The sequence below is a fragment of the Ylistrum balloti genome, unplaced genomic scaffold (assembly GCF_031769215.1).
Source record: "Ylistrum balloti isolate Yb309-2 unplaced genomic scaffold, AGI_CSIRO_Ybal_v1 Utg370064, whole genome shotgun sequence".
Taxonomy (NCBI): Eukaryota; Metazoa; Mollusca; class Bivalvia; order Pectinida; family Pectinidae; genus Ylistrum; species Ylistrum balloti.
Window position 1 is genome coordinate 1 of NW_026782110.1, and position 23,139 is coordinate 23,139.

Below are 23,139 nucleotides of genomic sequence, written 5' to 3' on the forward strand. Positions count from 1 at the left end.
AAGAAAACATGTCATTTCCTTGGTCAATTGTAAAGAACTTGATTACAACTCATCATTGACAATATCTATAAAATGTATAGGATGACAGTCTGTACATAATTACGCATTTAGTGTAGTAATTAACATTACAGTTCGACATTTCATTTCAGCAAACAAACACAACAAATATAACGGTAAACACACACGTGTACAACAAGATATGAAGTTAAACGTGTGCAACGGTTATTTACATATGTACTCTCTCTCTCCACATTGCATTGACATGTGTTTGTTATCTCTCATTCTTCCAACCCACTGTGTATACATCTATATATGTGTGGTAAAAATAATAACAATAATAATACTAATAACAATAAGTGTACTTCTGCTACTACTACAACAACAACTACTAGCACTTATGATGATGGTGATAATTATAATATTATTAATAATAATATTAACAACAACAAAGCTGTGATTAGGACAGTGTATATTTCATACGGTGCAGTGTGGAATGATTTAGACATGTACAATTATTAATTTTTTGTTATCAACAGTGTTATAGTGCACCTCGAAGTGTAAGGCGTGTCTGATTTCTTTTTTTTGATTTGATTTGATATGTGATTAGATTATAAAGCATGCGTAAGTTTTCGAGTGCTATCAAACAGGCACTTCTCGAGAAAAGTGGGTGGCCCTGAAAAGGGCCGTTTGTTTTTGGTGTGAAGCTCCAGAAAGGCCGTTTACTTGGCTGGCTTCTGGGTCTTCTTGGGGAGAAGGACGGCCTGGATGTTGGGGAGGACACCTCCCTGTGCAATGGTAACACCAGACAGAAGTTTGTTCAACTCCTCGTCGTTTCTGATGGCCAACTGAAGATGACGTGGGATGATCCTGGTCTTCTTGTTATCTCTGGCAGCGTTTCCTGCCAATTCCAACACCTCAGCTGCCAAGTATTCGAGGACAGCGGCCAGGTAGACTGGGGCACCGGCACCAACTCTCTCGGCATAGTTTCCTTTACGGAGCAGACGGTGGATACGTCCGACAGGGAACTGAAGCCCTGCACGGGATGATCGGCTCTTTGCCTTTCCCTTTACTTTTCCTCCCTTTCCACGTCCAGACATCTTGATACGATCGGCTAGTTACTGTCAACAGTGTTAAGCAGAATGAGAGGTCGGCCACATCATGAAGCGTTATATACCCCAAGGTAGGATCGAAATTGCAACGAGCGTAAAGTAGGGGGTGTTTTCAGTGAACGTGTAAGGTTCGAGTGATTTGGGCATTACAAGACTCGATCCTACCTGAGAGGGCGATGGTATATAAGAGGGGTTTGTGGTGGGCTGTGTGTTATTCGTATCGGCACTCGTCGTACTAGCAACATGGGCCCTAAACAAGTAGGTTCGAAAGGAGCAAAGAAGGCCGCCACTAAGGCAAAGGCCAGTCGTGGAACTGACAAGAAAAGGAGGAGGAAGAGGAGGGAATCCTACAGCATCTACATCTACAAGGTGTTGAAACAGGTGCACCCCGACACCGGAGTGTCCAGCAAAGCCATGTCCATCATGAACAGCTTTGTCAACGACATCTTCGAGAGAATCGCCGCTGAGGCTTCCCGTCTGGCCCACTACAACAAGAGGTCCACCATCACTAGTCGGGAAATCCAGACTGCTGTCCGTCTCCTTCTCCCCGGTGAATTGGCTAAGCACGCCGTCAGCGAAGGCACCAAGGCTGTCACCAAGTACACCAGTTCCAAGTAAACTTGTAGCAAAGTTTACTACAACAAACCAACCAAACGGCCCTTTTCAGGGCCACCCACATTCCTCAAAAAGCCCTGTGATCTCTCGAAAATTATACGCTTTGTCTGCGTAAGACTTGACTTGCTTCAGTGTGTGTCGTCGTGTGATTTGTTTGTAATATGTAAAAGAGAACTGCTATAGTAAGGAAACGAATGAGAAATATAATCATCATATAGCAATGAAATATATGAAAACATATCCGTCCAAATATCATGTGGAGTTGTTGGTAAGTTAGTGTTGATTGATTTACATTTAGATTAAAGTAAAGACGAAATAATACCACCTTGTAACATGGTTCCATGTGCATGTGTGTTTGATATGATATAATTTGGTAAAACCTTATTTCAAAACTACGAATGCATGTACTATAGCTCAATAACGAAATAGTGTATGGATTGATTATCTTTATTTTCATGTATTAATTGCAAACGATCTAAGATCAACCCATGTTCTGTGTATTTATGGAGAAGTGTGCATAAGTTTATAAGAATTAGGCCGTGTTTTATTTCAATGATAAAACACAGCCAAAATATTTACATATCAACTGAATCGAATTGAATCTGAATAGATATGATTATGGAATGGAATGGAATGGAATGGAATGGAAAGGAAAGAAAATAAAATGAAATTGATAGTTTGGTAAGTATTTGTTTTCTGTTGTATTTATTTGCTTGTAAGTGTCATTTCATAACAATGCAAACGTACTACAGTGAAGAGAAGGAAAGTACGTGAGGTATTGTATTATTGACATTCTGTTTCGTTGAACGTTTCTCAGTATACTATTGTTCCTTTATGAATGATAATGAACAACAGGAATCAGCGGGTTTGCATGCAAATGAAACCTAGGTAAGTCTTACTTGTTCTGCAAATAGAAATGAGTGGCGTATGTATTCGAGGCGTTATACAAATACTTTTTGGGTATTTTGGTGGCCCTAAAAAGGGCCGTTTGAGTTGGTTGGCTGTTCTAGGTAGTCAGTGTTTAACCGCCGAATCCGTACAGGGTACGTCCTTGTCTCTTGAGAGCGTAGACGACATCCATGGCTGTGACAGTCTTCCTCTTGGCATGCTCGGTGTATGTGACGGCATCCCTGATAACATTCTCAAGGAAAACTTTGAGGACACCACGTGTCTCTTCGTAGATCAGACCAGAGATACGTTTGACACCACCTCGGCGAGCCAGACGACGGATTGCAGGCTTGGTGATACCCTGGATGTTATCACGCAACACCTTCCTGTGCCTCTTGGCACCTCCCTTTCCGAGTCCCTTTCCTCCTTTACCTCTTCCAGACATGTTTACAGACTGCTAGCAGTGACTGAAAATGAACCGGTAGCGCAGATCACCCATGCTATATACAAATCTGGAGGCCGTGTGAGAAGACCTCTCCGCTTTTATAAGCGCGGTTTTCATTGGTCGAAAATAACTACACTCTCCTTAGCCGTGTTGTACGGGATAAAGCAGTGTGTACTTAACAGTATTTGTGAATAAAGTGCATACATATATCATGTCCCAAAACATTGTTAATCAATAATCAAATGAGGATGAATTTAACGCTGTAAACCGATACTTACCGTCAACAAATAAAGCATCATAGTGTATATTATTAGGTCTTTTCACCACATGGTGAAAAGACCTATTTTTTTTGTTATGTTTCTTATTCTTATTCTTCTTATTATTATTGTTATTGTTGTTATCATTATTATATTGAATTAGCCAAGTAAATAATTGTGTATAATATCATGCATAACATGAATACATCCAAAATTCATTACGATCTCCAGTACCCAAAGCACGCGACCCACCCAATTTAATATATATTATATATACACATCCCCAAAAAACTAACACTCCGAGAAAAAAAAAATCACCCCCAAAAAATTTTCGCCTCGCTCCGCTCGGCGGGATATGCAAATCAAATCAAAACAACAACAAAACAAACCAAAACCACAACACCTACCCACCCCCTTTTTTTTTTATTACTTTTTTTTTTTTGTTTCTTTGTTTTTTTTTTTTTAAACCTAACCCTTTTTTTTTTAAACATTAAACACAACCACAAAAAAAACAAAACAAAAAACTCAAAATAACCAAAACAAACAAAAACAACAAAACACACAATTACAAACATTAAATACATTCTAAAACAAACAACACCAATTACAAAAACCAACAAACAACACCAAATTAACACTCAATAGCCAAACCTTGAAAAACATACCCTACCATTTCAAATAATCATCTCATTTTATTACCACAATCCTATCTATTCAAGCATTTATTTCATGCTTGCTAAAAACACCACCGTAATAATCATTTCATAATCATTTCATAATCATGTCTATTAACAATTCAAATTGCGTATTATCGAGCAATTAATGGGACTTTTTGTGAGATGTGGTGGCCCTGAAAAGGGCCGTTTTGGTATGTGGGCTACAAAGTGTACAGCTTAAGCACGTTCTCCTCGGATACGGCGGGCAAGCTGGATATCCTTGGGCATAATGGTGACACGTTTGGCGTGGATGGCGCACAAGTTGGTGTCCTCGAAAAGTCCAACCAAGTAAGCTTCGCTGGCTTCCTGCAGAGCCATAACAGCAGAGCTCTGGAACCTCAAGTCGGTCTTGAAATCTTGGGCGATTTCACGGACAAGACGCTGGAATGGCAGTTTCCTGATGAGGAGCTCGGTGCTCTTCTGGTACCTACGGATTTCTCGGAGAGCGACTGTTCCAGGCCTGTACCTGTGAGGTTTCTTCACTCCTCCGGTGGCTGGTGCACTCTTACGAGCAGCCTTTGTGGCCAGCTGTTTTCGTGGAGCCTTTCCTCCGGTGGATTTACGAGCGGTCTGCTTTGTACGAGCCATTTCGGTTGTTGTGTTCCTGTCGGAGTTCAACGATAGAATGAGAGAAATCTCCAGTCACCTATTTTTGTCCTCCCCGCTACGCTACAGACGATGGTCGCGATTGGGTAGTGTAATGTGTCAAGTCAATTTTGATTGGTTCGTTCAGACGGTCGTCGACTGGCCGTCAGGCATGTACATTCCGCCAAGTTTCAATCCTACCTAGGTTGTCTTGAAACCGTGTCAAGAAAACATGTCATTTCCTCGATCAATTGTAAAGAACTTGATTACAACTCATCATTGACAATATCTATAACATGCATAGGATGACAGTCTGTACATAATTACGCATTTAGTGTAGTAATTAACATTACAGTTCGACATTTCATTTCAGCAAACAAACACAACAAATATAACGGTAAACACACACGTGTACAACAAGATATGAAGTTAAACGTGTGCAACGGTTATTTACATATGTACTCTCTCTCTCCACATTGCATTGACATGGCTCAAAATCTTAAATACTTCCAATTACTGTGCTTTGTTTCTTTTGTTTTTGTTTAGTTGTTTTTGTGTAACGTCTTACATAAACACGATAAGTGACCTCTCCGCTGTGTTTGTTATCTCTCATTCTTCCAACCCACTGTGTATACATCTATATATGTGTGGTAAAAATAATAACAATAATAATACTAATAACAATAAGTGTACTTCTGCTGCTACTACTACAACAACAACTACTAGCACTTATGATGATGGTGATAATTATAATATTATTAATAATAATATTAACAACAACAAAGCTGTGATTAGGACAGTGTATATTTCATACGGTGCAGTGTGGAATGATTTAGACATGTACAATTATTAATTTTTGTTATCAACAGTGTTATAGTGCACCTCGAAGTGTAAGGCGTGTCTGATTTCTTTTTTTTGATTTGATTTGATATGTGATTAGATTATAAAGCATGCGTAAGTTTTCGAGTGCTATCAAACAGGCACTTCTCGAGAAAAGTGGGTGGCCCTGAAAAGGGCCGTTTGTTTTTGGTGTGAAGCTCCAGAAAGGCCGTTTACTTGGCTGGCTTCTGGGTCTTCTTGGGGAGAAGGACGGCCTGGATGTTGGGGAGGACACCTCCCTGTGCAATGGTAACACCAGACAGAAGTTTGTTCAACTCCTCGTCGTTTCTGATGGCCAACTGAAGATGACGTGGGATGATCCTGGTCTTCTTGTTATCTCTGGCAGCGTTTCCTGCCAATTCCAACACCTCAGCTGCCAAGTATTCGAGGACAGCGGCCAGGTAGACTGGGGCACCGGCACCAACTCTCTCGGCATAGTTTCCTTTACGGAGCAGACGGTGGATACGTCCGACAGGGAACTGAAGCCCTGCACGGGATGATCGGCTCTTTGCCTTTCCCTTTACTTTTCCTCCCTTTCCACGTCCAGACATCTTGATACGATCGGCTAGTTACTGTCAACAGTGTTAAGCAGAATGAGAGGTCGGCCACATCATGAAGCGTTATATACCCCAAGGTAGGATCGAAATTGCAACGAGCGTAAAGTAGGGGGTGTTTTCAGTGAACGTGTAAGGTTCGAGTGATTTGGGCATTACAAGACTCGATCCTACCTGAGAGGGCGATGGTATATAAGAGGGGTTTGTGGTGGGCTGTGTGTTATTCGTATCGGCACTCGTCGTACTAGCAACATGGGCCCTAAACAAGTAGGTTCGAAAGGAGCAAAGAAGGCCGCCACTAAGGCAAAGGCCAGTCGTGGAACTGACAAGAAAAGGAGGAGGAAGAGGAGGGAATCCTACAGCATCTACATCTACAAGGTGTTGAAACAGGTGCACCCCGACACCGGAGTGTCCAGCAAAGCCATGTCCATCATGAACAGCTTTGTCAACGACATCTTCGAGAGAATCGCCGCTGAGGCTTCCCGTCTGGCCCACTACAACAAGAGGTCCACCATCACTAGTCGGGAAATCCAGACTGCTGTCCGTCTCCTTCTCCCCGGTGAATTGGCTAAGCACGCCGTCAGCGAAGGCACCAAGGCTGTCACCAAGTACACCAGTTCCAAGTAAACTTGTAGCAAAGTTTACTACAACAAACCAACCAAACGGCCCTTTTCAGGGCCACCCACATTCCTCAAAAAGCCCTGTGATCTCTCGAAAATTATACGCTTTGTCTGCGTAAGACTTGACTTGCTTCAGTGTGTGTCGTCGTGTGATTTGTTTGTAATATGTAAAAGAGAACTGCTATAGTAAGGAAACGAATGAGAAATATAATCATCATATAGCAATGAAATATATGAAAACATATCCGTCCAAATATCATGTGGAGTTGTTGGTAAGTTAGTGTTGATTGATTTACATTTAGATTAAAGTAAAGACGAAATAATACCACCTTGTAACATGGTTCCATGTGCATGTGTGTTTGATATGATATAATTTGGTAAAACCTTATTTCAAAACTACGAATGCATGTACTATAGCTCAATAACGAAATAGTGTATGGATTGATTATCTTTATTTTCATGTATTAATTGCAAACGATCTAAGATCAACCCATGTTCTGTGTATTTATGGAGAAGTGTGCATAAGTTTATAAGAATTAGGCCGTGTTTTATTTCAATGATAAAACACAGCCAAAATATTTACATATCAACTGAATCGAATTGAATCTGAATAGATATGATTATGGAATGGAATGGAATGGAATGGAATGGAAAGGAAAGAAAATAAAATGAAATTGATAGTTTGGTAAGTATTTGTTTTCTGTTGTATTTATTTGCTTGTAAGTGTCATTTCATAACAATGCAAACGTACTACAGTGAAGAGAAGGAAAGTACGTGAGGTATTGTATTATTGACATTCTGTTTCGTTGAACGTTTCTCAGTATACTATTGTTCCTTTATGAATGATAATGAACAACAGGAATCAGCGGGTTTGCATGCAAATGAAACCTAGGTAAGTCTTACTTGTTCTGCAAATAGAAATGAGTGGCGTATGTATTCGAGGCGTTATACAAATACTTTTTGGGTATTTTGGTGGCCCTAAAAAGGGCCGTTTGAGTTGGTTGGCTGTTCTAGGTAGTCAGTGTTTAACCGCCGAATCCGTACAGGGTACGTCCTTGTCTCTTGAGAGCGTAGACGACATCCATGGCTGTGACAGTCTTCCTCTTGGCATGCTCGGTGTATGTGACGGCATCCCTGATAACATTCTCAAGGAAAACTTTGAGGACACCACGTGTCTCTTCGTAGATCAGACCAGAGATACGTTTGACACCACCTCGGCGAGCCAGACGACGGATTGCAGGCTTGGTGATACCCTGGATGTTATCACGCAACACCTTCCTGTGCCTCTTGGCACCTCCCTTTCCGAGTCCCTTTCCTCCTTTACCTCTTCCAGACATGTTTACAGACTGCTAGCAGTGACTGAAAATGAACCGGTAGCGCAGATCACCCATGCTATATACAAATCTGGAGGCCGTGTGAGAAGACCTCTCCGCTTTTATAAGCGCGGTTTTCATTGGTCGAAAATAACTACACTCTCCTTAGCCGTGTTGTACGGGATAAAGCAGTGTGTACTTAACAGTATTTGTGAATAAAGTGCATACATATATCATGTCCCAAAACATTGTTAATCAATAATCAAATGAGGATGAATTTAACGCTGTAAACCGATACTTACCGTCAACAAATAAAGCATCATAGTGTATATTATTAGGTCTTTTCACCACATGGTGAAAAGACCTATTTTTTTTGTTATGTTTCTTATTCTTATTCTTCTTATTATTATTGTTATTGTTGTTATCATTATTATATTGAATTAGCCAAGTAAATAATTGTGTATAATATCATGCATAACATGAATACATCCAAAATTCATTACGATCTCCAGTACCCAAAGCACGCGACCCACCCAATTTAATATATATTATATCCCCTTTTTTTTTTATTACTTTTTTTTTTTTGTTTCTTTGTTTTTTTTTTTTTAAACCTAACCCTTTTTTTTTTAAACATTAAACACAACCACAAAAAAAACAAAACAAAAAACTCAAAATAACCAAAACAAACAAAAACAACAAAACACACAATTACAAACATTAAATACATTCTAAAACAAACAACACCAATTACAAAAACCAACAAACAACACCAAATTAACACTCAATAGCCAAACCTTGAAAAACATACCCTACCATTTCAAATAATCATCTCATTTTATTACCACAATCCTATCTATTCAAGCATTTATTTCATGCTTGCTAAAAACACCACCGTAATAATCATTTCATAATCATGTCTATTAACAATTCAAATTGCGTATTATCGAGCAATTAATGGGACTTTTTGTGAGATGTGGTGGCCCTGAAAAGGGCCGTTTTGGTATGTGGGCTACAAAGTGTACAGCTTAAGCACGTTCTCCTCGGATACGGCGGGCAAGCTGGATATCCTTGGGCATAATGGTGACACGTTTGGCGTGGATGGCGCACAAGTTGGTGTCCTCGAAAAGTCCAACCAAGTAAGCTTCGCTGGCTTCCTGCAGAGCCATAACAGCAGAGCTCTGGAACCTCAAGTCGGTCTTGAAATCTTGGGCGATTTCACGGACAAGACGCTGGAATGGCAGTTTCCTGATGAGGAGCTCGGTGCTCTTCTGGTACCTACGGATTTCTCGGAGAGCGACTGTTCCAGGCCTGTACCTGTGAGGTTTCTTCACTCCTCCGGTGGCTGGTGCACTCTTACGAGCAGCCTTTGTGGCCAGCTGTTTTCGTGGAGCCTTTCCTCCGGTGGATTTACGAGCGGTCTGCTTTGTACGAGCCATTTCGGTTGTTGTGTTCCTGTCGGAGTTCAACGATAGAATGAGAGATTTTTTTTTTTTTTTTTTTTTTAGCTTAACGTCCTTGTTCCGGTTATAACCGAGCCTAGGACACTAAGGGGGAGGGGGCTGGTAGGGCCGAGGCTTTAGGGTGTGCAATTTCGCTTTTTAGTAATCACCAAACAGGTCTAATATGGGGAGGACAGATCTGACTATATCTATACCTTAAAAAAAAAAAAAAAAAACTGGGGAAATTTTGGACTGTCACAGAAACGCCTAGTCCTACTCTAGTCTCACTTTATATTTCCCTAATATAAACCTATGCTCTGTGGCGGCTAGCAGTTAGCCTTCTCTTTTTCGAAAACCAGCAGAGGTTCTTTAACGTGCACGGCGTGACTCACTGTACACCGGACCCCCGTTTAACGTCCCTTCCGAAGGACAAGAAGTTTTAGAAGATAGCGGGAGAGAGTGTATGGGAAAGTCGGAAATTGGAAAATAGGTTTAGCTTGTTAGCTGGTGTAGGTTTGTTATTTGTAGATGGGATTACTAGCCACCATTTGACAAGGTTAGTCATGCTGGTCTAGAGTGGATTTTTAAAAGTGGGGAACTGTGTTATTAAGTTCAGTTATGAGAGTGGATGTGATGGGGTGATGTAAAGAATGTGCTGGAATTGGGTTAGCGTAGATTTTTGGGATTAGTGAGAATAAATGTGAATTATTATACAATCGATGTCGTTCGGGAGACTGTAGATTACTGTGTATAATCGTCTACATGTCTACCCTACTAGAGCAGGGATTTGTATATTAGAAGGTGGAAGGTAGGGTGGAAGAGATTTTGTAATGGTTGTTGGCTTTGGGTTTCGGCCCAGTGTATGTTATATTTATGTAGGAGATGTTTTTGTGTATGTATGTGGTGTTGTGGGTATGGTTTAAAAAAAAAAAAAAAAAAAAAAAAAATGGGGGGGGGGGGGGGGGGGGGGGAATCTTAATGTTTTTTTTTTTTTTTTTTTACAATGTCCCCTGCTAAGGGATGTGGTGTGTGTTATTGGCATGTATTAAAGGGTATTGTTGGTATGTGTGAGGTGGTGAAATTATAGTCCTGTGTCCAGTGTTGAATACACCTCCCTGTAAAGTCAATTACAGAGGGCTGTGTATCCTGGTTTCCCTACCTACCATAGGTTACTGACCACCCATTGGGGACATGTAGATTCGAATACGTCCACTGTTTATCCAGTTATAGTAAGCAGTGGTTGTACGATCTACAAGTAGTACCTATTTGTGTTTTTATTCTATACTGGACGTGGACTCATAATTGCGTATATTGCGTGTGTGTGTGTGTGTTTTTTGATTTTTTTTTTTTTTTTTTTATATATATATATATATATAATTATATCGCTTTCCTAGATTTTATCAATATAATCAATATCCGTTAGATAGGAGGTTAATTGGTCGAATACATATTTTCTATGTTGTTTTGGAGGGTTGAGTACCGTTTTGGAATCGAATTTCATATTGTCTATATGCTCAATTTGGTTTTGGAAAACTGATCTAAAGTTGTCATGGGTGGTGCATTCGAACAGAATGTGTTCTATGGTTTCCGGTTCACCACAGTTTGGACAATATGGACTGACTTCCTTTTTAATACGGTTGATGTTATGACCGAGTTTGGTGTAGCCTAATCGAAGTCTAGTGATAACAGTATCCTCTACTTTATTATAACTATATAACTGAGGTTGGATCTTAACATTGCTCTCGATGGAATAGAGCCAGTTATTAGTTAATTTCGACCAATTTTCCTGCCTTATCAATTGAGTTTTGTCATTGATTATACTGACGACCTCTGATACACTCAAGTCTATATTTAGATGAACATCACGTGACCCTAAGGCTGCTCTAGCGAGTTGATCTGCTATCTCGTTACCTAAAATGTCGACATGAGATGGAATCCATTCGAATTTTAGATCTATTCCTAATTGATCGATCTCGGTGATCATATAATGAATTGCATTAAGCAGTTTAGGTCTACTGCTATTTCCAGTTGTCAAGGATTGTAAGGAGCTGAGGGAGTCCGAAAGAATGACTACTCGTTCAAATTTGGTGTGGTTTTTCTTAATACCTAGTAATGCTATTTGAATAGCCATGAGTTCAGCTGTGTAGACCGAGGCTCTGTCACTTAGTCGGAGAGATTTTCTGATGTTATATGTATCGTTATATATACCTATCCCTACTCTATCATTGGTTGGATTTTTAGAGCCATCGGTATAAAATTTAACGAAGTTGTAATATTTCTTATCTATCAACTCTAATGCTAGGTGTTTTGCGCCTATCGGGTCGTGGTGTTTATCTAACGTCTTATGCAGTAATAGCGATACGTTTGGTGATGTTTTTAACCACGGGACTTGGAAATCTTGTTTGCGGGAGATCTTGACACCTTCTAAACCATATTTCTGTTTTAATCTAAGTATTTCTGAAGGATAGGGAGCCCTGATGTTGGTAACAGGTATTTCACTATTTTGTATTGCTTTGTTTAGTAAGAACCTATCCCCATGATTTTGGGTTTTAGCCCAGTATTTTAGAGTAAGGTTTTCTCGCCTAAGTGTTAATGTTGTTTCGCCGGCCTCTGCTAGTAAACTATTGCTGTTGGTGTTTTTGATGGCCCTTAGCGCTACCCTTAAGGCTGTGTGTTGTATTACATCTAGATGTTTTAATACTGTGTCACTAGCTATATTATAATAATATAATATAATATAATATAAATATAGAGTTGGTGTTCGGGAAATGAGCCCACCTTTATACCTGTGTCAACCTATGAGATAAAAGGAAGTCAGCAGGTGGGTAAGGGGTAACCTGAACTTAGAGTTAGTTAGTGGATTAGTGTAGATTATGTTTCTTTTGATTTTCCATTTTACAACAATGTTCTCTGTCATGATAAAGAAGGAATGTATAAAAACCAATTTGAAGAAAAATATATATATCAGGAAAGAAAATATCTCGTTGCCGAATTTAAAAGAATAAAAATCCAATATACATCCATCAACCAGGTTTAAAAATCACGTGAAAATGAAAGATTAATGCATAGACTGCTCTTCGAATTCCTAAGATTCAAGATTCAAAAAACTTTATTTAGTGTCGCATATATATAACAGAGACAACATTAGCGCTGTAGCACTATTTCTGCGACAAACAATATAAAAAACAGAACATGACAAGTAAACAAATGGGACATAAGAATTAGAGACATATATCACAGCAGACTAGCATGCAAAATTAGCAAAACATAAGACTGACATGATAACTCAGTAGTATATAATAGTTATCACAGAGAGGAGAACAATAAAAGTGAGATTTACGTAACATAATATAGAAAACTAGAATATCACTCAAGTATTTCTACATATATATATACTAGTAAAACACCAAAGGAGGTGTAGCATACATACATGCTAATATAGCAAAGTGTAAAAATTGACATAATATACACTAATATAGTGTAAGCTAAAACTACTGAGAAACGATGAAAATAAAATTATGACTAGGAAATTAACGTCAGAACTAGTACTGCTGGTTATACAAAGTAAAAATTCCCATGCAACAGATTAAATGAAAATACAGATGGGTAGCAAATAATAAATAAAAGTCAAATAATAAGATACACACACATATATAAAAAGCCAGGCAGGATAATGTAGCAAAACTACAAAACTAAATGACACATAAAGCATACCTAAGCACAGGAACAAATACTACAATAACACACGGGGCCATCCCAGGTACGCAGCAGCCTGGTAAACTCTGGATAGTTATCCACCTTCCTGAAATGGTTTGGCAGGCTGTTCCATACCCGGACTGCCTCGTAGCGAAATGAACTCATACCTGGTTGTCCTGACCCTCGGTATCTCCAGCTGTCTTTCGCTCCTGAGGTTATAAAAAGATTTCAATGTAAAAGGTTGCACAGGTAATCAGGAGCTAAATTTGTAACAATCTTAAAAACTTCACAAGCCATTGCTTTCTTTCTACTAGTATGTAAATAAGACAAATTTAGTTTCTCTTAAGTTCTGAAATAGGAGTAGTAAAATCATCCTCTATAAAACGAACTGCCCTTTATTGAATCTTCTCCATCTTCCTGGTGGAGTTAAAACTACAAAAATGCCAGGCTAGGGGACAATAATTAAAATTTGAGAGAATAAAAGATTTGAAAATTAAAATTTTCCCCTGCTTGCTAAAATCACGGCCAATCCTTTTCAATGCACATAACTGCTTCGAGGCTTTTTCACAGATATTGGACACATGTAAATCAAATTTCAAATTAAAATCAATGTCTACACCTAAAAGCTTCACAAAATCCTCACACTTAATAACATGGTCCATAAAAGTAAAGGAGTCAATAATGTTGTGTGCCTTTTTACCAATGGATATAGCCTGAAATTTGTCAGGATTGGTCTTCATACCATTCTCATTAAACCAGTTTATTAAAATATTGCTCTCTTGTTCTAGTACATTCCTTATGCGGACAGGGTCAGAGTCAATATGGGAAAGAGTATTATCGTCCACATAGTTGTACAGAGTACCCTCCTTTACATGGTAAAATATATCATTTATAAAAATATCCAAAATTAGAGGCCCAAGAATAGAGCCCTGGGGTACTCCCCTCTCCAACTGCTCCCAGTCAGAGACACTGGACCCCAGTCTAGTCTGCTGGAATCTGCCCCTGAGATAGCTGCTAATGAGACTGACAGCAGTCTCATCCAACCCATAGGCAGTCAGCTTCTCGAGAAGCAGTCCATGAGGGATGCAGTCAAAGGCCTTGGAGAGATCCATGAGTATAGCACCAACAAACTTGTTCTCATCCAGGGCCCTCCGCCAATCCTCAAGGAGTCGCAGCAGGGTAGACTGACATCCGTATCCCCTCCTGAAAGCAGAAAGAAAGGGATCAAATACATGGTTAAAAAATTCATACAAATGATCATGAGAAGAAATAAGAAAAATTAACTACTTGGACAAAATATAAAAGGTAAACAGAGAGGTCGAAGGGAGACTACTCTCAAACATCAGAAACCTACACAACATTATGCACAGATAAGATCTCCAGGATACCTAGGGAGACTGTACCAGAGAGGGTTGCTACTGACTCTCTCATCATGAGGTATGTGGTGTCCTCCCAACAGCTTTCGAATTTGTGAAATAATCTGAAACAGTACAAATAGATCAAACAACACACACGAGTAAACACGCTCCTTCAAGCATTTGTTAAAACAAACGACTAGATAGGAAGAAAATACACAAACAAAGCCCACATTTAAGAGCCTACGCTGAGTAAAGATCAAACATAACAGGAACCTCCGGGTACAACGGCCATGTCTGGTTTACAGTCGGATTCGGGTCTTGTACCCTGGCTTGTAGCATATTGAACTCTGCTAGGTAGAACAATAGGGATGAACAGTTCTCGATAACTAACATACAGAACTGTTTATTTAACACTGGCTATAAGGTCTAAAACTCGAAATGTAAAAATTCACACAATTAAGCTCAACACACAACCATACATACAATACGAGACAACGCACAACATATACAAACCAAATAAACAATATACAATACCTTCCTTCCTTCATCCCCCTCCTCCTCCCCGTCCAATCGCTACCCCTCCTTTGATCCCATCTCATACCCTATATAAATAGTATTTCTGTACAAACTGCGGGTTGTATATAACAGTATATAGTTTAGAATAGACAACTTCGTCCCTCTCTATCTATGTACAAATGTAACTACTTAGAATTAACACACTACTTCTACTAAACACATAGACTACCCATGCATGGACATTATTTTAGCTAACAGTCACCTACAAACACTCGTTTGATGCATGCGGGCATAGAATTTCACAAACAAATCACCGTTCCATTTTGAGTGTCGCATTGTCTCCGTTTTCTATCCATTCAACATCGATGACGAAATGGGCAAGAGATTAAGTGGAATGTTAAATATATATATGTGTGTGTGTATCTTCATAAACAAACATTTATAGCTGTTACTGTTCGCTATCATTTATAAAAAAAATTCCTAATATTAAAAAAATTAACGACACTAAACATTGTTCGTGGTTTTCAAAGTGTACAGGTGTCTGCACTACCCAATATCCAATATATATCTGTCTGGTGGGCCAGAGGAAGACCGTTCTTCACAATGATTAATGCTCCGACATCGTCAGTCGAGGCGGTGTTGTGCATATTGATATTTCAATCTCTACATAGTCAGACAGTACCGGGTGAACCGCGATTATTATGATACCCCGTCAACCAACCGTGGGTATTTAATGAGTTTTGTCTGGCAGTATAACTGTCATAGGGGTGAATTGACCAATCACTGCTTACTGGTAAGAAAAAGATTTACAAAGATAGCATCTAGTATACCTATAACACGATTTGGATCCCCAGAAATTGTGAGCGGGACTTGTGCACGAGAACACGTGGTGTTATAAGGCACACCGGAACGACAATTTTTTACTTTGTTTACTATTATCAGTTTGTACTATTGGGAGATGATTAGCATTTGAGCTGAAAAAAAATAACAGAACGTGTGTGTTTTAAATGCGCCTCGTCGCACAATTGGAGGTACAGCTGATCTAAGCAAAATATCTACCAGTAAAACATTCAAAATTTGACCCTGATTTTTGACCTGACGGCTTTGACCTACAGTCATGAGACTTTTTCAAGATAATCTGATTCTGGTGAGATTTTCTTGATGACATAACAAAATATTTGCTAATAGTATAGCTAAAACGGTTCAACAATGATACCTTGACATTTGACCCGCTGACTCGACTATACTCATTCAGCTTCTCATTTGATTTTAGTTTGTAGTTTGTGTTAACCTCCCATTCGATTTCAGCCAGCTATTTAGCAGCGCGACATTAGAAAAATATTTTCAAAATATTCTATTTATAGTATTTATTGTTTTTCATCTTCTATCGTTAAGAAGACACGACATCAACGACAACAGTATTGACTATATGCCCTAGTATTAAAAAAGCGAAATTGCTTTTCCCTTTGTTATTTGTATTTGTTTTGTATCAAATATACATGATAAGAAGTTATATGGTATTTTCAGTAATGAGAAAAATAGTACAAAAATTGTTAACAGACTTGATGTAGATCAAGTTCGTTTATTTTCACAAATTTTGCCAAGTTTCATCCCATCAGCTTAAATGTCAAATAGTTTATTGGCGTTTTTGTAAATCAATGTTAACCAGAAGAAGTTACGTGACATTTTGACCTTGTGACCTTGAATTAGGATATTATTCTCAAACTTTGTCAATTGTAGTTTAAGCATCATTTATTCTATTCAATATTTTAACATTATTAAACTTACGATGCCAGGCGCCCAATAGACTTGCTTTGTTCAACTTGTATTCAATGTTCATCAAACAAACAATCAATGTTCATCATACATACAATCAATGTTCATCACACATACAATCAATGTACATATATGTATAAGGGTCACCTGTTCGTTAACGTAATGTTTAGAATTAAAATATATGTAAATTCCTCTGTATGGCATATAGATAAGTACACGTGTACCTAAAAAGGACGAGAACCAGAGAAAGGACCACACGGAATGTCATATTATATTGACCAACAAATAGACGATGTCAGTAGAATTAGTAACTAGTGAGTACCGTGTTCCTATGTAAATGTCATTTTTATTTCAGAATCATACGTATCTTGAATCAATCAGCGTATCAACCGAATTACACTCTATCCACCCTGTTGTCACTTCTTTCATCTTTCATTTGCTTTGGTCTTTTTTCTCCTCCTTGCTGCTTTATTTTCTTTAATTCACATATCACAATTTCCTTGATAAATCATAAATGTACAATCACTATCATTAAAACTTGTACATGTTATTTGTGGAGAGGGTTTCTATGAATTATTACCTTTACATGTGATTTAACAATATGTAACTTGTGCCCAATCCGGATACAAGAAAAGATCTGTATTTCATAATTAATCAACTAGCTGTCAGTAAGGGTCAATAGTCATTAGTATACTTACTTATGTTTACTGATCTTGTATTCGCCTTCATGGTAGGCTGGACCACTAGATGGCTCTTCCATAGTTTGTCAAGTCTGTTTTCAAATTCATGTGGATTTGACGATCTGACAGACTGTTCCCGATATATTGACTACTCTAAAGGTGAAACTGTACTTCCGTAAGTCTTTCTTGCAATTTCAATTAATTACCGTATTGTCGTTCAGTTGCAACAGATCAGATGTTACCCTTTTGTTGTATTTCTCACTTAGTAGTATCATAGTATTATAAAAACCTCTATTATACCCCCCCCCCCCCCGATCCTTCTAAACTTCAAAGAGGATATATATTCAGTCTTTGTAGTCTTTCTTCATATCCAATGTTTTTTCATATTGGGTAGCATTCTGGTTACACGCCTTTGCACATTTTTAATTGATTTTATGTCTTTCTTATAGGGTGACCACACTGAGCTGGCATGCTCCAAGTGGGGTCGAACGAACACATATACATATCCGGAAATGTTGTCCGCAACCTGTGTTTCGGGTCGAATTTTACTGTTGTAGACACTTATTCCGGTTGAAAAAAAGCTGACGTTCGTGAATATATATCGTTGTTTAGCGTACATGCAGAGAGAAGAAATATTGGTGTTTTCTGCGAAATATTGATAGGTTTGTATAAACTTAATGTGATTATTTCATCAAGCAATCGATGAAGGAGTGAGAAGAGAGTTTGGTTACAATTAAACAAGTGAGAGAACGGAAACATCACACCGGTCAGACGATAATCGTTATTATATAAGGCACATCAGATGAAATACTTGTGCAAATAAAACCTATTGATTCATATCAAGAAATGTATCCAGATATTGAAAGAAAGAAATATCTATCATTGATCAAATCCATATGTTAAGTAATCAAGGGCAATCAATTATATGCAAAGTTAAAGTATAACAAAGTAAGGGAGACCACCCAATTCCAACACTACCTTCATTTACATACATTCGATTAGCATAATCTCATGTTCTATGTCAAAAAGAATAAAAGAATAATTATCATAATGAAATGAATATTTTTAAGGTATATCTCACATCATTCTTAATTACCATGGTATTATTGAGTTATGCAATTTAAAGAATCACGTGTTAGATCTATCTTTACAAAAATCCAACATTTTATTGAAAATTGCCTACATTAATTACAAGCAGAAACATTGGTTAAATTTTAAGTAACAGTGTAAAATGTAAACAATTATTTTTGAAGGTATAGTGAAATAATTATAAAACCTCTTGATAGGTTAATATATCAATTTGAAAATCTTTCGAATATTACACCATACTACAGAGTACAATTTCCATTGTAGACTTTCTTTGCCCTCACTTTTCAATTTAAAAAAGTAGAGGAAAAGTACTGGTAATCAGCAATGTTACTTCCTTGTATTGCAAACATTTATGAGTTTATACAAGTTTTCAGATCACATTGCATATACACATTACTGGGATGTGAGGCGTTAAACCTTCAATTGAAACAGGGTGGTTTGCAATATGATGTCACTCAAAAGATAAATGTTAGATACATCTTTTTTCCCTGGTCTAAGTATCCATGATCCATGTCATGTGTTATGACCAAAATTGACCTCTCCAGATGTGTAGTACATGTAGTAATTACCAATCTAATGATAGGTGATATGTCTAGCCTTGTCCAAATGAATGGCCTGATATTTTTTCTCCATTTTTATTGGCCGGGTTGCACATAGTGCAAATCCAGGTTATAGTATGGTAAATATCAAGGGGGCAGGCGGGAAAAGGGATACCAGTTTTGTAGAATCAACTCCTCCTAGAGTTTTTGATGTAGAAGCTTGAAACTTTGTAGGATGTTTATGTATATGTTGAAGATGTGCACCTCCTATTATGGATTCATTCTGGACATTTTTCTGGATTTCCCAGGCTTTGGAACCAAGTCATTTTCTGGAACTTTTCTTGTTATCACAGTTTCTCAGAAACTACTACAAACTGCACCAATTTGTAAAATACAACCAAACTTTCTCTCTTATAATAAATATTCTACATACTCAACAAATGAAACACCCTTAACTGTCTTATAAATACCATATAACAATGCACTCATCCCACAACCCGGCCAATTGTGGCTTTGCCTCATTTTATAAATTTTGTAATCAAGTTTTGGACTTAACAAAGTCAAAATAATTTTCAAATATAACACAGGGAAATATAGATACAGATTTGATAACTATACAATAGAATTGATTATAAGGTGTATTAAACTCAATGACACTTAAAGAGACATTTTAGCACCCTTGGTTTTGAATATCTGTTACCAGATATGTGATGGCTAGGAGTTTGTGGCACTAGTAGATTTTCCAATTTGTTATTAAACATATAAAGATGATATATACAAACATTGGTAATTGCATGATTTTTCATCCAGATTGGTTTCCAAACAGTAGTTTGAATCTCTTGGGTCAATCAGATTCAAATAGCAAAATTGTTGAAGGGCTTAATTTTCAGATCAAAGTTCAAGGTTTCAATTAAGTGTTATCTAAGATGGATTAAAAGAACACCACCTCCTGCTTGATTTCACAACTAATGCAAGTAATATCTGTACACACTTTTTCCGTGTCTTATGGTTTTTATTTTTATATTTATAGAGATCCAGGTGGACACATTTCCTCACTCCAGCCACCAATCGCAGGTTGTTTTGGTTTCAATTCTAAAGATGAAGAGTGATACTGTAGCCCATCACCTTGTCAAAAGATGGTCAGCCTACATCCCTTCCTTCACAGACATTTTTGATGAAGAGATGTTCTACATCTGTTTCTTTCTGTTAACAGTGGTGAGCATTATAGGTGCAATATTTTTGTCACGACGCGTTGAAATCAAAGATGCTGGTCATGTGGACTGATGCTGAATGTGCTTTTAAAGCAGGAAACGATGATTCTTAAAGACATGAATGTGCGTAGGAATGTAAAAAACTCACTCAACAGGACTCACACCAAAGGAGAAAAGGGTTAAATTCAAAACAAACAAAATGTCTAAGTTTGATACAGATTTTGGTCCATCACTTTACAAATTTAATTATCTGGATATTTTGAAAAATCTGCACCTGCTTGACTAAATGTATCCATCTGAATGTGTTGACGTCAACTGGACAGCAATCCTTAACGAGGGTTCATGATGTGACCTTGCTTGTCATACTTCAAAACAAATTTATTTAGTAATTGCAAGTGTTTGAGATATATGTATCCTTATGGAAATGAGGCACCAGTACCTCCTGAGATCCTTCTGTGATTATTATAAAGCAATTGCCACAGTGATTTTCTTAAGGAATTTCAACTCCCTAAATACAGTTAATAAAAGTAAGCATTTGAAATATATTTCTGATAATATACTCCTAAATCACTTTTATAGTATTTTAAAAGATAGGGAAACTTCATAATAATAAAGTTAACATCATACTGTTTTTATATAATTGTAAATGACATATTAAGCTGATACCTAGTCTTACAATTCTCTAGTAATGTATGTCTTTTATCTTTGTTTATTCCTGTATTACCTAATCAGTAAGTGTTCTCTTCATGATTCCAGTAGGTTAAAAATAATGTTTAACTTCAGCAAACATATTTAACATCTGTTTTACTGTCGTAGATTTTATGTATACTGAATCAGATTTTTATCTAGGCCAACTAGTATATTTAAAATGTCAGTTGAAATCATTTTCATACAGTATATTGAGAATAACATGTAGAGTACATAATTGTTATACCTAATGCCTACAGTTAATATGGCTATTTAAAAGACAACTTACTACATACATATGATCAGTGACTGTACTGTATTGTATAAAGATTTTAATGTTTGTTCCATTGCATGATTTTTGTTAATGAAGTTCAATACATTATAGCTAGTAATGGTACACAATTTTTTCTCTACACCCATGTCATTCCTATTTATCTACATGTACATATGTTTCTGGTTTTATATATTAGAAACATAATTCTTTTTGATGTGTGTTTGTGGATTTATTTATAAAGAAGTGTATTTCTTTTTGCTGATGATTGTATGGAAAGTGATAATTTTTCAACAGTTTCAGCCTTTGTTTTCATGAAACTGTACATTTTTCTGTACTATAGTTCTGTGATGAACGCTCCTGTTCATTGTTACAGGGACAAAGACAAAAGTAGAGGTCACAGCTAGGGTGGACAAGTCTGACAAATACTAACTCCAAGGTATTTCCCATTTGTTTAAGATCAAAGATTTATGCACACTATTCACATTGAATGGATTTGTTGATGTTTCACTAAATTTCTTTAAGTTTAATTAGCCTAAAATAAAAATGAAAATACTATTTAACAAGTACAGAGATAAAAATGCAAGCCTCCAGATTTTTTTCACTTCATAAAACATCAGATTATCAGAAATATGATTACACAGATAAAACAAAACCAAAATTTTACCCTAAATGGGAGATAACCGCTATTTAGTAATCCTCCTTATAGCCATTCGTTTTTCAATTGATCCATGCAAAAGTTTATACAAGAAGTTCTAGCTTTGTTGTAAAAACTGAAATGATACTTTACAGATAAATAGGATAGCTGACATATTTTTGAACCAGAACATGCTGAAAAATGAGCTTAGTTTGAAAACAGAGTCTGAAAATAACATGAAAAGTTTGCCAATGTCCAGGTTATCATTTTGTTAATACATGGGTTTAATAACACACATGACTAACAAAATTATAACTAATGTTTGGCATGTTTGAATATGTGTGGATTGGAATCTCACCAGATTAGACCTGAATTATTTCATCTTTATCTTGAAAGATGCATAATGTGCAATAAAATATGTTTTCGTAACTTTGAACATTTGTATTATATTTATTTTTTTTAGCTCGCCTGGCCTGAATAGCCAAGTGAGCTTATGCTGTGGTGTAGTGGCGCTCAATGATCCAGTGTCAACTTTTCACTCCAAACAACTTCTTCTCAGTAACGAAAAGGCCAAGGGTACTGATATTGGGCCTGTTACAAGCAGGGAATGAGGACTAAGAAATTTGTTTAAAGGCATGGCCTTGACCACTTTCAAGGTCAAGGGGGTCAAATATATGAAAACCTTCAATTTACTTCTTCTCAGTAACCGAAATCCTGAGGGTATTGATATTAGGCCTGCAGTCTGGCAGGATGAAGGGCTACCAATTTTGTTGAAATGAAGGACACAGGGGCCAAATATGTTAAAATCAAGGGCCAAGGGTAATTATATAGGGCCTGTAACGTGCTGGGATTGTTGGCTACCAATTTTGTTCAAATAAATAACCTTGACCAACTTTTAAGGTCACAGTCTTAACTACTTCTTCTCAATAACCAAAGGGCAAAGGGTACTGATATTAGGCTTGATGCTTACTGGGATAAAAAGGGCTGCCACGTTTGTTCAAATGAATGACTTTGACATACTTTCTAGGTCTTATGGGTCAAATGTATGAAAAACTTACGACTTTTTCCCATTCATTGAAAGGCCCAGGGTAATGATATTGGACTTGTAGCATGCAAGGATGAAGCACTACCAAGTTTGTTCAAATGGACAACCTTGAGCCACTTACAGTGTCACAGGGGTCAAATGTGTTCAAACAGCTTCTTCTCAGTAATGGAAAGACCAAGGATAATTATATTTGGCCTTTAGAATACTGGGAAAA

General features: G+C 37.5%; 6 protein-coding genes and 1 long non-coding RNA gene across 7 annotated transcripts; 3 read left to right on the forward strand and 4 right to left on the reverse strand.

Moving 5' to 3' along the window:
- Window positions 1-719: 719 nt before the first annotated feature.
- Window positions 720-1,103, reverse strand: LOC132549512 (histone H2A). Its single transcript, XM_060213449.1, has one exon. It carries the CDS (start codon window positions 1,095-1,097, stop codon window positions 720-722), a length of 378 nt encoding a protein of 125 aa, XP_060069432.1. The 5' UTR covers window positions 1,098-1,103.
- A 240-nt stretch (window positions 1,104-1,343) lies between these two features.
- Window positions 1,344-1,931, forward strand: LOC132549515 (histone H2B). The gene has a single exon (XM_060213454.1). It carries the CDS (start codon window positions 1,353-1,355, stop codon window positions 1,725-1,727), a length of 375 nt encoding a protein of 124 aa, XP_060069437.1. The 5' UTR covers window positions 1,344-1,352; the 3' UTR covers window positions 1,728-1,931.
- Window positions 1,932-2,745: 814 nt separating this feature from the next.
- LOC132549526 (uncharacterized) lies at window positions 2,746-8,005 on the reverse strand. The gene is made up of 4 exons (XM_060213467.1): window positions 7,713-8,005; window positions 5,802-5,820; window positions 4,286-4,636; window positions 2,746-3,069 (listed from the first exon to the last, which is right to left on the reverse strand). Exons 1-4 carry the CDS (start codon window positions 8,003-8,005, stop codon window positions 2,746-2,748), a joined length of 987 nt encoding a protein of 328 aa, XP_060069450.1.
- Window positions 6,300-6,879, forward strand: LOC132549529 (histone H2B). Its single transcript, XM_060213469.1, has one exon. It carries the CDS (start codon window positions 6,301-6,303, stop codon window positions 6,673-6,675), a length of 375 nt encoding a protein of 124 aa, XP_060069452.1. The 5' UTR covers window position 6,300; the 3' UTR covers window positions 6,676-6,879.
- Window positions 8,006-9,006: 1,001 nt separating the features above from the next.
- Window positions 9,007-9,417, reverse strand: LOC132549527 (histone H3). Its single transcript, XM_060213468.1, has one exon. The coding sequence runs from the start codon at window positions 9,415-9,417 to the stop codon at window positions 9,007-9,009; it is 411 nt and encodes a 136-aa protein (XP_060069451.1).
- Window positions 9,418-10,810: 1,393 nt separating this feature from the next.
- On the reverse strand, window positions 10,811-11,551 carry LOC132549537 (uncharacterized). Its single transcript, XM_060213477.1, has one exon. The coding sequence runs from the start codon at window positions 11,549-11,551 to the stop codon at window positions 10,811-10,813; it is 741 nt and encodes a 246-aa protein (XP_060069460.1).
- A 6,466-nt stretch (window positions 11,552-18,017) lies between these two features.
- LOC132549517 (uncharacterized) lies at window positions 18,018-22,316 on the forward strand. Its single transcript, XR_009554183.1, has 2 exons — window positions 18,018-18,108; window positions 20,105-22,316. It is a non-coding gene; the product is annotated as an uncharacterized LOC132549517 (long non-coding RNA).
- Window positions 22,317-23,139: the final 823 nt, after the last annotated feature.

Coding starts and splice junctions, on each gene's coding strand:
- LOC132549515 (XM_060213454.1), top strand. CDS start 1,353: ATGGGCCCTAAACAAGTAGGTTCGAAAGGAGCAAAGAAGGCCGCCACT.
- LOC132549527 (XM_060213468.1), bottom strand. CDS start 9,417: ATGGCTCGTACAAAGCAGACCGCTCGTAAATCCACCGGAGGAAAGGCT.
- LOC132549537 (XM_060213477.1), bottom strand. CDS start 11,551: ATGGCTATTCAAATAGCATTACTAGGTATTAAGAAAAACCACACCAAA.
- LOC132549529 (XM_060213469.1), top strand. CDS start 6,301: ATGGGCCCTAAACAAGTAGGTTCGAAAGGAGCAAAGAAGGCCGCCACT.
- LOC132549512 (XM_060213449.1), bottom strand. CDS start 1,097: ATGTCTGGACGTGGAAAGGGAGGAAAAGTAAAGGGAAAGGCAAAGAGC.
- LOC132549526 (XM_060213467.1), bottom strand. CDS start 8,005: ATGTCTGGAAGAGGTAAAGGAGGAAAGGGACTCGGAAAGGGAGGTGCC. Junction 3,070..4,285: donor TCGAGGACACCAACTTGTGC/GCCATCCACGCC, acceptor AGTCACTGCTAG/CAGTCTGTAAACATGTCTGG.